The sequence below is a fragment of the Dromaius novaehollandiae genome, chromosome 1, assembly GCF_036370855.1.
Source record: "Dromaius novaehollandiae isolate bDroNov1 chromosome 1, bDroNov1.hap1, whole genome shotgun sequence".
NCBI lineage: Eukaryota > Metazoa > Chordata > Aves > Casuariiformes > Dromaiidae > Dromaius > Dromaius novaehollandiae.
In genome coordinates, this window is record NC_088098.1 from 60,115,371 (window position 1) to 60,130,151 (window position 14,781).

Genomic DNA, 14,781 nt, shown 5'->3' on the forward strand with positions numbered 1-14,781 from the left:
GATATTTTTTCCAGAAAAAGAGACTCAGAATAACTTTTCTTAAATGCTGCAAAAACAGCTACTATTAAAGATTTTGCTTTGGAGTGGGAAATAACTTGTGGTTTTGTATAGCAGCCATTTTTTGTGGCACACAGTCAGCACCACATGCTCTTCTTAGAACCCAGCTGATTTTAGTCCTCGGCGTTTTTGGGGCAGTGACAAGCCCTGGTGGAATATAGCTTGTGGCCACTCTTCGGTTTCCCCTGCTGCTTCAGAATTCCTTTAAAAATGAATCCTCGCATACTTGTTTTTCACAGAACAGCAATGGACTTGTTTCACAACAGCTTTTGCTATATTTTACGCATGCTTCTTTTTCTCACTCTCTTCAAGGAAGAAAACACATGAATCAAGGCTTTGTTCAGGCTGACCAGCTACATGGCTTAACCCTCGACACTCCGGAGACCCGCATCTTTGCAGCCTGACAGGTATGGGGCACACTTTGTCACCAACATGTGACAAGGAAGTCAGAAAAAAATAAGAAATCCCATTTATAGGAGATAGCTGTTTGTTGTTTTCCAGTCTCAGAACTATACTTTAACAAACCCAGATCTTAAAATTAAGGTGCCTATGTCCTCCCCAGTACCGAAAATTCCCAAATACAGTATACGTTACTGGTGTCTTGTTTGTGCTTCACTGCTTAGAAAATTTTAGTGGTGATGTTTGTTGACTAATAACTGCTGTTCTTAACAGCAGCCTGTCAGCAGCAACCCACAGGAACAGTTAGTGTCCCAGGACGCTGAAGTTTCCCATACAGATTTCAGCTTTCTCACCTGAGCTAGTTAGATCTCTGTTTTTTGTCTGAACTGTTCATAACCACCCAGGTATTTTTTCGGGAAGATTGAACCAAGCAAATATCAACATACTTTCAATTACCATGCTGAAATGCTGTTAAACATCAAGAGAAGAATGATGCAGAGCATTCAAGCACCCTCATGTATTTAATACCCAAGTCATTGCAAATCACTGTTAATGGATGCCAGGCAATGTACAGTATAGCACAGGGCCATCTTAAATCAATATCAGCACAACTTAGACAGAAAAAGATAGGCAAGAAATAACCAATTCATGCTTAAGAAAGTGAGCTGATGAACCACAGAAAGAAAGAAAACAGAAAAAGATACCTATGAACATTAATGTCAGAAACTTTGAGGTAAACTGTGTTTTCAACAGATAACACCACTGAGAAATACAGTTTGGCCATTGGATACTGACACTGTTATTTAAACAAAGATTAAAACATTTCAGAAAACTGCATCTCATTTGGAACTAAAAAAAAAAACACTATTCTTGTAAGTGTCACACTTTTATTTTAAGTGGTGCTTAATCTTTCATTATTTTACTACAAACGGGATGGGAACACAGTATACCTGTTGGTTGGGTTTTTGCACTCTCCTAAGTACCAAAGTGATTATATATTGTATATTGCATTTCAGTCACTGTGTGGTAAGTTTTAACCTGTATCCACTTCACTGTTTATATAACATCCTCTGAGCTACTGACAGCATCAAGACTAATACCGGTTGAGGCTCGATTTTAACAAGGTGACAGATTTTATCTGGAGCACTACATGGAGTCGGCAGGCTCTGATCCTGCTTGTGTGAATGATTAAACGGGTTCTACTAGCTTTCCCCAACGAAGCAAACATCTCACCACCCACCTAGAGCAGACGGGCTCGTGGCTGAGATGGGAAAGCTCTTGGGCATGCTGAGACAGTCTACAGAAGAACCTCTGAGAACCGCCCTGCTTTCGTCAGGGCTTAAGTTGTATTTTTTTTTGTTTTGTTATTAAAGAACAAATTCCATGAATCTGGAAAAAACCTAGAATAACGTATGACCTACAAGATGAATCCAAAGCCTGTCAAACGATTTTTGTGGGTTTAAGTTTGAAGATGAGCTGCAATATCAGGACACCCCACAGAAAATGATTGTGTTTAAATGTATGTATTTGTATAAAATGCACAAAATGAAGAATACAGCAGTTGATAGGCAAACTCTGAAACAGTTCGTTAAAAAAAAATAAATAAACAAAATATACCAGCAACTTTACTGCCTTAACAGAAGCAGGCACAAAATGCTATAAAGCGATAATTATAGTGAACTGCCACAATGCATAGTGATGTTGTGCAAGACAGATCAGCTTAGAAATGTACAGCTTGTGCAGAAATATGTACTTGTCCCAAGCCATAAGAATACAGAACATTTAGTTTTCTGTTCTGAGGGCGTGGGGGTGTTTGGTGGAGTCAAAGTCCTGCTATCCAGAGTGCACGTTGTCCTCTAGAAGAAAGTACCTTCTGATAACGTTTCCTTTCCTCCTGCTTGGGAAGATAGAGCTTGGGAACCTCAGTTACTGAACCAAGCTGAATAGCTCTCCCACGGTGCCAGATCTGGGGCAGGCCCCAAGCGGTGGTGCTGTCACGAGATGGCGAGAGCAATGATGCTGACACTGAAGGGGTGTCACACAAAGGCAGTTGATTCCTAAAGCCTGCCAAAGAGGAGCAGCGTGTGTATGTGTGTGTGCCTGCATGTACTGGACTCTGACTTTGAAAGGAAGCTGGTTATGTGGGAGAGCTGATTCTCCAACCTTTTTTTTTTTTTTTTTTTTTTTTTTTTTTTTTTTTGCATAACAGCTGTCTGGCAGTTTGCCTGATTTCAGAGCAGGGTTATTTTGCAATTATTCTTGTCTGGTTTGTCTTAATCTCCTTATTTTATAAGACACCCTGCAGCAGGACAACTCCACGGTAGTCTCTCTTGCTCCTGTTTCCAGAAAGCAAAACCATGGCTGTTGCAAGGCTGGGGAGACACCGAGGGCCTTGCACAAAAAGAAGTACTATGGGGCACTTTCAATTTGTCAGCATGCATAGCCAGGGTACAGACTTTACAAGAACCATTCCTCAAAAATGAAATAGCTCACAAGCCAGAGGGTGAGCACAGGGTCTCATTTCCCCAGAGGCAGTGTGACTAGCACCATGGCCGAGGGGGAGCAGAAAGCCCAAGGGGCACGTTTCTTGGGAAGGGGATCTGGGTAAGGGCTGAATGTGAAACTGCATCTTGCAGCCAGCGAGTTTCCTTCTACATTTACTTGAAGGGCGTTATTGCCCAGCCCAGAGGAAGGTGGAGGGTTGTCTGATAACTGGGATGAGTGGCTCAGTTATTCTGTTTATTTTCTGGAATAAAGTCTGGCCCAAGAGTCTTCCTTGTATGGGGCCATTGCATTCGCTCGCCCTAGCTGGCAGGAGGCAAGATCAGCCCTGCAATGCAGTGTCTTATCCTTGTGGGTGTGAACCTGGCAGCCTTGGTTTCACCACTGAGTTTACTTCACAAACCTGTTGCTCCTACCAGGACACTATGGACGATGATGTCTTCAAACAGAGTGCACGTGTTGTAGCTAAAGAGCGCAATGTAGCATGCTCAGCTTCTGACCAAGAAAATCAGCTACAGTGAGATGACTGCTTGTAAGAGCTGCCTGGCAGTTACAAATCCAAATTTCTTCTTGGAGTCCCACCACTCTCTGGGGAAGATGGAGGGACCAAGGCAGGACCTTGAGTGGAAAATATTCCTCTGACAGTCCAAGGCTGTAAACAGAAACTCTCAACTTCCAACACCAACTGGAAAGCAAATGTCACAGTTCCCCTCCTCATGTTAGGACACTCATTTATGCAAATGGAGAAACCTAAGACATTAAGGATGTTTGAGCCTTACATACAACTGTCTTACTCTGTGTAATTTCCAGTCCCTCCTTTATAAGGTTTAAAGGAAATTCATTACCCTCAGTGTTTTACCTCTTTATCTCAAGATTTATTCTAAGTTCTCTCAGGTTCATTCACATAGAAATGTAAAATCATAACATTACATCAGTAAATGAATTTCTGCTATTGAAACTGCAAATCAAAGGTGCTCAAACTTCTTTTAGCTAAAATAAAAGTTTTTGTTAATATGTACTCATGTCCACAGTGTATGTGTGCATAACTACAAACAAGTTTGCTCAAAGATGTTGAGAAAAAAGCGTGCTTACCACTGGATACATGATTTTGTAATCACTCTAGAAAAAAATAATATTTTTAATAGTCAATCAGGAAAGAGAAAAGTGAAAACCCTAAACATGCCACTGAAAAATACACTACGTGCATTACAGGTCGGACTTCTGAAACATGATGATCATCTCTCCCTTTCTCTCTCTCTCTCTCTCTCTCTCTCTCTTTTCTTTTTTAAGAAAAAGCACATTACAGCTAGAAGCATCAGTAAGTACTAAAGCAAGTCTGGTATGGCCATCAAGCTAGAACTACCGAGTTTTCAATACCCTTTGGAGGCATCAACTGTCTGGTGGACTATTGTTGTTGTTGCTAAGCAGCCGAAATAAACTGTAAGTGATGTGGCCAGAGCATTATTTCAATACCACACAGAAGAATTTGGATCAGTGGTATCACTTTTGTGAGCCTTGCCCAAATTAAGAAATACAAAGCAAACACAGACGTTAGCCCAGTGAATGTACAGTGAATTGGGAAACCTTGTTAATTCATTCAGTACAGAAGCACTCGCTAATTTATTTACCAGGAACATGAGTAAAAAAAGATCCAGCTGAGTCTGACCTAAGCCATAAGACTTGTTTTCACTCAACTTTGAAAAATAACAGCAGTTAATAAGGCAAAGAAGATAGGTACTCCTAGAAGGAATTGAATATTTGAAAATACTTCTTTCCAAAAAAGAAAAAAGCAGCTCAGTTGGAGAATGGACACTGTGTTGTTTCTGTGTTTTGAGCGCACACACCCTTCTACTGTTTATTAGGACTCAGTTTCTAACAGAAGCAGAAAGCCAGACAGTAATCCCCACCTTCAATAGAGGGGACCCCTTCTGTGTGCTGTCATGTGCTTGTCCAGCCTGTGCATTGTGAAGTCAAGGCCCAATTTTGGGGAATAGAAACAATTTTATTGACAAATGGAATTGTTGCTATTTAAGGATAGATGTTTTTATATGGCATTTATTAAGGCCTACACATTGTTAAATGCTTGGTTATGAGAACGAAAAAAAATTGAATTATTGGTTTCTTCAGATAAAATAATGGCTAGTTTTCAAGAAATCCAGATGCTCTGTATGCTACTACATAGCGAAAGCAATTTTAGAGTTTATTCAAATTAGATTTGTTTAGAATTAGTTCATAATTAATTTCATAAATTGCAACGTTTTTGCAATACTTCCAGTTTGACAAAAAAAAATATTTTTAAGGGGTCAGCTTTCTGATCATAAAGATGCTATAGTAAATGTTGCGTAAAGAAGAGGTATTTTTATTCCATGCAAGACAGAAACAAGGTACAGAGGAAATTCATGCTAAAGAGTGAGAGATTTATTGGAACCGATGGAAGAAGAAAGAAGATTAAATTTATCCACTGAAGAAAATTAAGCACGGTTAGATCTCACTTCTATTAAAGGGATCTGAGATTTGTATAGACTCTGCACTGCCTCCTGTGTAATGGTCAGCCAAATCCAACCCTCTGCTCCAGGAAATACTCAAGGGATTCTGAACGATGAACTGATCCGTGAACAATGAGCAGCAGTACAGATCGAGGTGTACGCTTCAAAGAACTACATGTTTTTGTGTATTTGATGTATTGAAGGAGTATTTAGCGCACTCCTGTGTATTTGAAGGAGTTTCTGTTTTCAAGAGTCTAAATATTGACATGCAGACTTTTTTTCCTTAGCCTGTCTTGTTCATTTGTTTTTATAGTTCCTGCACCTCCTGGGAAATAGGTGGTGTTTTGCCCTCACATTATAACACATTCTCTTCAGGAACTGTCACTTGATAGCAAAGCAAACTCATATCAAACAAGTAGAAGAGACCCAAGAGCTGTATTTCCAGTATTTCCTTGTGCAAACCTTCCTGTTCTGGGTGTGGGAGGTGGTACGAAATAGTCCCATGTAGCATTTTGAAAGTAAATATTAGAAAGCAGGAGAAAGCTAGCATAAATGGATGATTCCTGCACTTCCTTTCTATTGTCACCTGCAGCAAAGATGTAGCTGGTGAGAAATTCTAGCCCCAGTCATGAGTTAAAGCTGTTTTCCACTTTGCATGGTGTTCACTGAGAAAAGATATCATAATAGGTCTTGGGTACAAAGCTATGCTGTAACTGCTAATAAATCCTAATAAAAATAGAAAGGATTATTATTAAATAATCCCATTACCTTGCAATTGGCTGCCACATGGCTATAGCAGATAATTATGAAACTGTTGATTCTCTGGCTTTGGGGCTGAGGTGTGTTATACAGAAAAGAATGAAGACAAATTGAAGAGGAAAAAATGAAATCTGAAATACATGGAAGGATCACTGATTTTCTCTTTCTGCCTTGCTTTCTGGTTCCTCAAGTATCTTTATTCTTTTCAGAAGGGTTGCAAAGGGAATTTTAGTTGGTTTAAGTTAATTTTTGAACACCCAGATGTACTCGGTGCCAGAGAAGCAATAGTAAGGTATGAGCCTCATGGCACAATCCCAGCTCTGGATCTGTGGGTGACAGCAGATGAGGAATCTCTTGTCCTGTGATCAGTAAATGCTAGCTTTCTTGGAAGTAGGCTGCTTTTCTTTATGGAACACATTTCCGTAAAAGAAATGCTTGATGTTCAAAATCAAGTCACCTATGATTTTATGCCCAAACTTCCCTTATTTGTGAGACTGTGAGCCAGTTGTGGTTGTCCATCCATTGCACAGTGGACTTTACCTCCCCAGATGGCAGTCTGGGTGCCACACACATACAGCAAGTTTGTCATGCTAGTTTGTGAGCTTATGCTCCTGATGGCAGTATCTGAGCCTTCATTTGCCTTTTTAGCTACTATTAAGTTACTCCTCAGCATTGGAAGGAGTATACAGTCAACTTCAAGTGCTAGTGCTCTTCTCAGAGGGATCCCAGGATACAACAATCAGCAATATTTTTAAATTCTTTCCCTATGCATGCACTAAGCCTGTGCCTCATAGAGCATTCATCTGGTCCTTCCTTGTGCTCACACAGTACCATGGTTATAAGGCCATAAAAACATCATTGAAGAAGGATTAGCTGCAGTATCTTTCCTTCGTGGGTCACTGTCAGCTCCTGCTATCTTGCTGTCTAGCACATTGGCCAGGGTCTCACTGCTGTTCGCAGGCTGGAGGATGGTGATACTCATTGCTGCCTTTCTGATCGAGGATCTTCAACTGCCTGATATTTCTCTGGTCACAGCTTGGGAACCCAACCAGGTTCCCACCTGTTCCAGCGGCAGCCAAAGGGAGCTTTCCTTTCATTTGAATTTGGTCATAGTTTATACTCAGCCTTTACTTTTCACTGCCTGTTCCCTGAGTCACATTTGCCTCATCTGAGTATTTGAATATGCCACATTCTGTACATGGGACTGAATAGACTTGGGAGCTGATGTTTAGTTATTAACAGAGTTCTTTCCCTGACATCATGTCAATAGATTTTCTAGCTCTGACATTTTGAATGGGAATTGGTTTTGAAGGTCCTCAACAATCTGGTGGTTGTCTACATTAGGAGTTACATTTTGTGTACCAGCTTGCAAGTGAAGTGCTAAAGTGAGAGCTCTTTTGATTTATAGAGACCTGTGAGGGTCTGTGGACCTAGGAAGATTCTTCCCATGGTCAGAAGTAGGCTGAAAGCATTAGCTTTTGTAGCTTAGATTATCATCAGTAGTATTTGAGGAGACCAGCGTAATTTGAGGTGCTGGGTGTTTGACCCTGCTAGACAGGAGGGGTGCCCACAGCTCGAGGTAGGCCCTGACTTCTGCTATTTTGAGGCCAAAGACAGGAAATAAATAGCAATGAATGAAGGGACGCAAATAGAACCAAGCTTTCTAGTATGCCGGGAACGGTTTTAAAAACAGCAACAGTGCCTGATACTCAGCTGTGAAGCAGTCTTTCCTTCATTTTCAAGCCAGCACCCCCTATTCTTGAGTGCGTGCTTGAATGCCTGCAGACGGGCAGACTGGCATCGCACCCATGGGACCTGCACTGCTCCACAGGAAGTAACGCAGCCTTGTAAGGCTGGTGGGCAAAAACATAGGCAAGAAGTTCATCCTGTGAACCACCCATTCGAGCAAAAAGTCTGGCTGAATTTCCTACTGTGAGCACTCAGTGCCCCTAAGGGGGTATGGTCTGCCTTACTGAGGTTCACAGATGAGTACATGAACGGAGCTGCAGCTCTAGCCTTGCCCTCAAACTCGGTTCCTCCTCTGGTTTCTACCTCAGCACCAAACCAAACTCTCAGTTTCCTCCTTCCCTAAAAGCTCCTTTCCATATGACATGATGTGAGTTACCCCCACAGTGAGCTGATTCTTTCCCAGAGAAAAGCTGTCACCCTATCCTCCATATTGATGTAGTAGCCAGGTCTTAACATGCCTCTCAATGGCATTTCCTCAGAAACACATTCATTTACAGATGAAATCTTCCTATTGCACTGTGATAGGATGGTTTCTATGGAAAAATATTAGAGCTATTATTTGTTACGTGATTCTGTTAGGAACCTCATTGGGCAAAGGTTTGCACAAGGGAAAAAAATACTCTGGGACATCCTCAACCCAAGAATTAATAAAGAAATGGGAAGGCTTGGACCAAGCAGAGAAAGCAGACACTGACTATATGACAGAACTGCATGACTGTCAACAGTCCTTCTACAAGCGTGTTTTGATTCAGTGTCAATTACCCATCTCTGCCTACCACCAGAACACCCTGCAGTCACCGATATTAAACTGGAGCATTTCCTATGAACTTTATCTAGACCATCAGAAACCAAAGGCTGTTCCCGTGAGAGTCAGAAATTCCATGCAGTGAAAATAGCTACATTTATCACACTCATCTCCTTATATATATGGACTCAGTGAGTGCATTTGTGTGTGAGTAAACAGTAACCAGTTTAAACTACATTGGGCTTTCCAGATGGTTAGACATTACCTTATCTACTTGGCAGATACCAAATCCTCTTGCAGTAAACACACTGAAGCCAACTGTGCTATCTGTGACCAGTAGGTACATTCCACTACTGGTCAAAGTACATCTCCATCACTTCCTCCTGTATCTCGATAGGGGGTGGCCACTGTTTCCCTTTATCACACAACTGAATTGAAATGCAAAGGTAAACTTACAAAAGTGCACTGGGGTGCTTTTCCTTTGGGATTTGTCCACCTGTGCAGGAAATGTGTTCTAATGATGTAGCACCCACAATGTGAGAGCCTGCTGGAGAGCTGAGAAAGATACACAGCAAACAGGGAGAAAAGGCATTACATTCAGCTCACCAGTACTTGTTAGCAAAGTGAAGTCTGCAAGCATTCAGAAATACAAATGCTCTGAGCAATACATTTGTGAAATAAAAGTATAGTCATCGCCTTTCTGCCTTGCCTTCAGAAAATGTGAAATGAGCTGACTAGATTGTGATTTATGAGGTTTAACAACAGAGTAGGAAGGAAATAAGCTGTTTACCTGTCTGTGATTTAACTAATAGTGTTTGCTCTGTTACAAGCCTGTTGACTCAGGGTATTTTTGTTAAACTGAAATGTGGCTTCCATAAAAATTATAGCTGCAGACTCCTGAATATGTACGTGGTCAGTCACAGGAAGTAGTTCAGTCGAAACCCTCAGGAGCGCTCTGCATTGTAGAGGAAATATTTGTAGCCAGTGATGGCAAGAGTTCATCTCGGATGAACATACACATGTGCAATTCCACCCCTGAACTGGAAACTAGTATTCCAGTAAAATGGGGCCCAAGGATTGTTATGCAAAGATGGAATTCATGTCCCAGTCATATCAGTGGAATTAATTCAGCCAGCAAACATCCCAGCAAATACAATACTTACTAGGATTGATGGGTCAGAGGAGCAAGAACAGATTCAGTTTTGGTATGTTGGTTAATGTAGAAGAGGATTTTTTAAAAAAGTCTTTACATTAACTGGAAATGTTGTACAGTAAATATCACACTCTCCTAATGCATCCTTTACCTCATTCTGGTTTCATCAAAAGCCAGATGCCTATCCATGGCTAACTAGATCCACATACCTCCCTGTAGGTCGATGAAGCTCCAGATCAGCTCGCTCACTCACTTATGAAAAAACCTTGAGTTTGTGGTTAAATCATCCAACTCCCCACAGAAGGACTAGAAAGTGGAAAAGCATCAAATGCAGCAGCTCATTCCAGGGGTTACTTTACTTACAGCATTTCCTACAGATGTAAATTGCAAGCTGGGATGGCAGAATTAGGGAGCCCTCCCTGTCCATCCCAGTCAGAGCACACACAGCCAAGACACTTCTGAATCACCTGGAGAAACGCCAGGTGACTGCACGGCCATTTAAAATAACCCACCAACAATTTCAGTCTGTAGAGGAGAAAGAGAGGGGTAGCCGAGCATCCCTCACAAAGCCACGTTGTCTCCTGAGTCACTCGTCCAAGTGCTGGCTCTGCAGTCCAAGCAGAGCCCCACTGTGGGTTGTTACTTAGTTCATTGCAGACTTCCTCCCTGTTCATCATATGGCCTTGTGAGGGTCTAACTTCAGCAGCTGGAATATCCCCAGTTTCCTTGATCTAAACCTGAGGAAGCTCTGCTGAGGGACAGGGAGTCACCCCATGGCGAGGACACTGACACTTGGGTACGATGTCACCAGCAGGATGGGCAGACTTGATGTAGAAGAGGATAAGCAGTGCTGACAACGATGTGATCAGCAAATACAGAAAACCACGTCTCCAGGGTTAATTATGGGGCTCCCAGGATGTTTCCCAGCATCGGTTTCCCACATCCCACAGGGAGGGGTTTCCCACTGGCAGGGGCTGCACAACTCCTCCTCGCAGTGGTTCCTGGTGTCCCGCCGGCACTTCAAACATTATGACCCCAAACTCAGCTTCTGAGCAGAGGGCAGCAGACACCATCCCCAGGGAGGGGAGGTCATTCAGAGCAACCACAGTGCCCTGCACTCTCAGCTGCTTTACAGGCCTGAGCTGCTGCTGGAGGCTGAAGCGCTCCTGGGGTCAGAGGAGATGGGGCTGCTCACGGAGAGGATGTCTGAGAGGAAGGACTGGCACTGGGGAAGAGCTCAGGGGAGCTGCTTCCAGCTGGCCCACAGATGTGACCAACTCTGATGCAGGTGGCAGAAGAGCCTGCTCTTCCCTGATCAGAACCAAAAACTGAGCAACAGCTCACTGCAAGAGCACCATGGCTCTGCTCCCTCTTGGCTCCGGGTTTAACATTCGAATCTGCTGGTGCTGCGACCTATGCTGGGGGCCAGGCAGACATCAGGTTGCCACATACTTCTGCAGCAATATGCGATATGAATCCACTACTACTACGAATGAATTCACTTGGTGTGAACCCATTTTACTATCTGGAACTCTCCTTTAAGTTTTGGGAAGTTAAATCCTTCCCTTAAAACAAGATCCCGGCCTAGCCGGCAGTCAGGAAAGATGCAACAGCTCAGAGTAACAATTCAGCTCTTTTTAGAGGAGCAGGAGATTACTGTTGTTTTGATTATTGGTATGACTGGCCATCAGTATAGCCTCTGGCATCTACCAGTCCTCTCGGAGATGTCATGTGAAGCAGGGTCCCTTTACTCACTGTGCACTGCATTGCCTACTCCATCTTTAGCACACAATCAATGATCAAGGCAGACTGAGGAAGACCAATGAATCACTTACTTCTCTGTTATCCAGGAATTTTTTTCTTCTGAATTGGAGTCCTTATTACTCTTACTGCAAGATAACCAAATGAGACCAGCAGAGCAATAAGGGAACATGATGTAATGCTCCTTTAGGATATGATCTAAAAGCCTTTTCTTGCCACAAAACTCAAAGCAGCCAAACCACAGCACAAAAACAACTTACAGTCCATTGTCTACTTTTCTTACGCTGACAAGATGCTAATGAGATTCACTTCATGGAAAAACAGCTCCAAAGAATCACCCCTCAAATATGCTTTTTTATACTCAATTTTCCTCATTTTCTATATTCATTCTCCCAAACATGTCCTAAAAAACATCTAGTTATGTACCACACTATAAATGGAAGCAATTTGTTTTACAAATTAATCAGAATGCACATTTAAATCCACATCACACTTGCATCAAAATGATCATCACATTGTCATGGTTACACTATTTACTACAATTTAACTGCCACCAGTCTATTTAGGAGGAAAACAACTCTCATAAGAACCCAGACATTTCATAATTTACATTACTTGTATTTCCATTCTTGCAATTAAAACAGTGGAAGTCAGAAGCAAGGTTCTTATATGCAACAAAAAAAAATCTAATGTTCAAGTGCCATTTTCGACAAGATATTGTTACCTCTGATATCATCCTCATTGGGATGAACATGTGTACTCGAAAATACAGACAGGGTAAATCTGATGCTTCTCAAAGATGACAAAGATGGAAGGATCCTCTGGATCATCCACACAGCTGTCATAGAGCCTGTTTGCATTCCCAGGTCTGGGTGGAGGGCGAAGGTATTCCGAGTTTCCCTGGACAAAGTCTCCAACAAGAACGTGAGCTACAAACATGCGCTGGTGACCAGTGCTGGATGGGCAGTATTGATGAGAATAACTGGCATCTCTGGCAAAGTAGCTTCCTAGGGAGCACAAAAAGGCACAAGTAAGAAAACACAGTAAGCAAAGCAGCAAACGGCTGCTATTGGCACTTTGACAACCAACAAGTCAGCAAGCACCTACCCCACAAAGCTCTAAACACAGCTTTGCCAGGTGTTCCCACATCGGCTGATTTTAAACCACCAGCAGATGCTGGACACTTTTCACCATCCACCTCGCAGCCCTACCTGACCAAAAGCTCTGCTTAACAGCAGGCACCTGAGGCAAGGAGGGGTGTTTCCAGCCCCATCAGAAGCACGGTTGTTGCTGACACCATCTGCAATGGATGCACAGAGGCAGATGGACAGGAGTGTGGTGTCGGCGCCAGTCAGTCCCCTCGCAATGACCCACAGTCCTGGCCAGCATTGGCAGCCTGCACTACTGGGGGGCCAGCAGAGATCCTGCCTCAGCACGCTTCACCCACTGTCCCTCAGGGAGCCTCTTCTGCCTTCCCGCCATGGCTGGGGCTGCCCTGAAGCTCTTGCCCTCGCACCTTTTCCATATAGTGTCCCATGAGCCCCGCAGACCCGCCAGTCGAAATTCTGCTCACAGATGGCAGCCAGGTGGGATGGGCTCGTGCCATGGAACAGGAGCTGCTCATCTACCTCTTGCCCTGGACCTCTCTTTTTCATCTGCTCCTTCTGCCTACGGAAAAAAAGATCTAAGTTTTCAGCAGATGCACATACACCCACGCACAAACACTTCTTGTTTTTCTGGGTCTATTCCCTTCTCCACCCAAGTTCCAACCAGATTACAAATCATATGGAGGGCTGAACAAAGAGTATGTAGCCATTTGACCTCTCTGACAAATTTTCATCAGGTGATGAAAAACAAGCATACTACACACACTGGGGCATTGCCTTGGCCTCCCCTGGTAAATCTGTGCGTGTGGCTGAACCAGAGGCAATGGCGTTTGAAATCAGAAGAGGCAAACGAGATGAGATTAGACCCTCTCCTCTTGAACTCAAGCCTTCCCCTCTCTCACATGTCAGGATAGAGCCTTTCACATGAAATCAAACCGCATGGTGGCTTCCTGCATGCCATCAGAAGGCAGGTATGCCAGACATTCACATCCAATCTCTGTTTAGTACTGCCTTTGTATGGGTACCTTAAAAGAGAAAGAGCAGGGGAAACAAAAGCCCTCTTTTTGTGGCATCAGATCTGATCTCAGCTGACTATTTCTTGTGCTGAAATATGGAACTAGGACCCTCAGATGACTGGAATTGATGGCACTTTTGAACAGGTTGCTTGTTCCTTTGATGGCCTTCAAAGAGAGTTTGCTTCTCCTCTTTCCTGGCTCACGTCAGTGCCAGAAGGCCAAGATGACTAATATACATCATATTGTCTTTCCCAGTCATTCTCCTTCCCTCCCTGCCCCCATCCTCAGAAAAGTCTCTTAAGACCTTCCTCCATGCAAAACTTGCAGAACTGAGAGAATTTTGAGCTAGAACTAACAGGAACCCCTGTGCCATCGCAAATGCGAACATTTCCAATGAGCTTCATATATTTCCAAAAGAAACTTTGAAGGTACGGCAGGAGAGATTTCAGAAATACAAGATCGTCTTGATGAGGAAGAAAAGAATCAAAACAAGAAAACTGAATTTCTAATATGTAGCAACCTGGTGCTACTCACACCTCTTACAGGGATAAGGCAATAGATCACAAGCCAAAGAGCAATCTCTCTTCCTCTGCAGCCTTCACCACTAATTCCCAATAGTTCGTACCTTAACTTTTAGTCTCAGACCTCAATTTTGCTGATAAACATAACACATTGGCCATTAAGCAGGCCACATTTTCTGCAATTTCAGACTATATTCTCAGAGAAGAGCTCAAGTAGCTTCTTGTTTAGATATATCAAAAAGTTTTCAGCTTCTCTCTCTATTGAAGGGGTAAAATTCATCTAACCAATTTTATACATCCCCTTACCGGCCAATCAAACCTGTCCATTGCTTCCTCATGCTCTGTTCAGTCCTGACAGTGTTTTACATGAGGAAATTCTACACCTACAAGGCAACGAGAGCTCTCCGCTAGGGTTTTGACTAAATTTTTTTGCTGAGTTGATGAAAAATGCTAATGCCAACTGGAGCCACTTTTGCAGGAATATTCCAGTTTTGGTGCTGTTTTCCTTGGAAAATTTCAGATCCAGA

The 14,781-nt window shown here is 42.9% G+C and overlaps 1 protein-coding gene across 4 annotated transcripts in view; it reads right to left on the reverse strand.

Annotated features, from left to right (window-relative positions):
- Nucleotides 1-1,963: 1,963 nt before the first annotated feature.
- Nucleotides 1,964-14,781, reverse strand: part of LOC112995040 (protein mono-ADP-ribosyltransferase PARP12-like) — a 31,871-nt gene continuing 19,053 nt past the window's right edge. For all 4 annotated transcript variants that reach the window (XM_064514089.1, XM_064514083.1, XM_064514094.1 and 1 more), the window contains 2 exons: nucleotides 13,128-13,279; nucleotides 1,964-12,618 (listed from right to left, as the gene is read on the reverse strand). In XM_064514089.1, coding sequence (XP_064370159.1) covers nucleotides 12,350-12,618; nucleotides 13,128-13,279 — 421 coding nt within the window. In that variant the 3' untranslated portion in view covers nucleotides 1,964-12,349. The remainder of the gene's footprint in view (nucleotides 12,619-13,127; nucleotides 13,280-14,781) is intronic.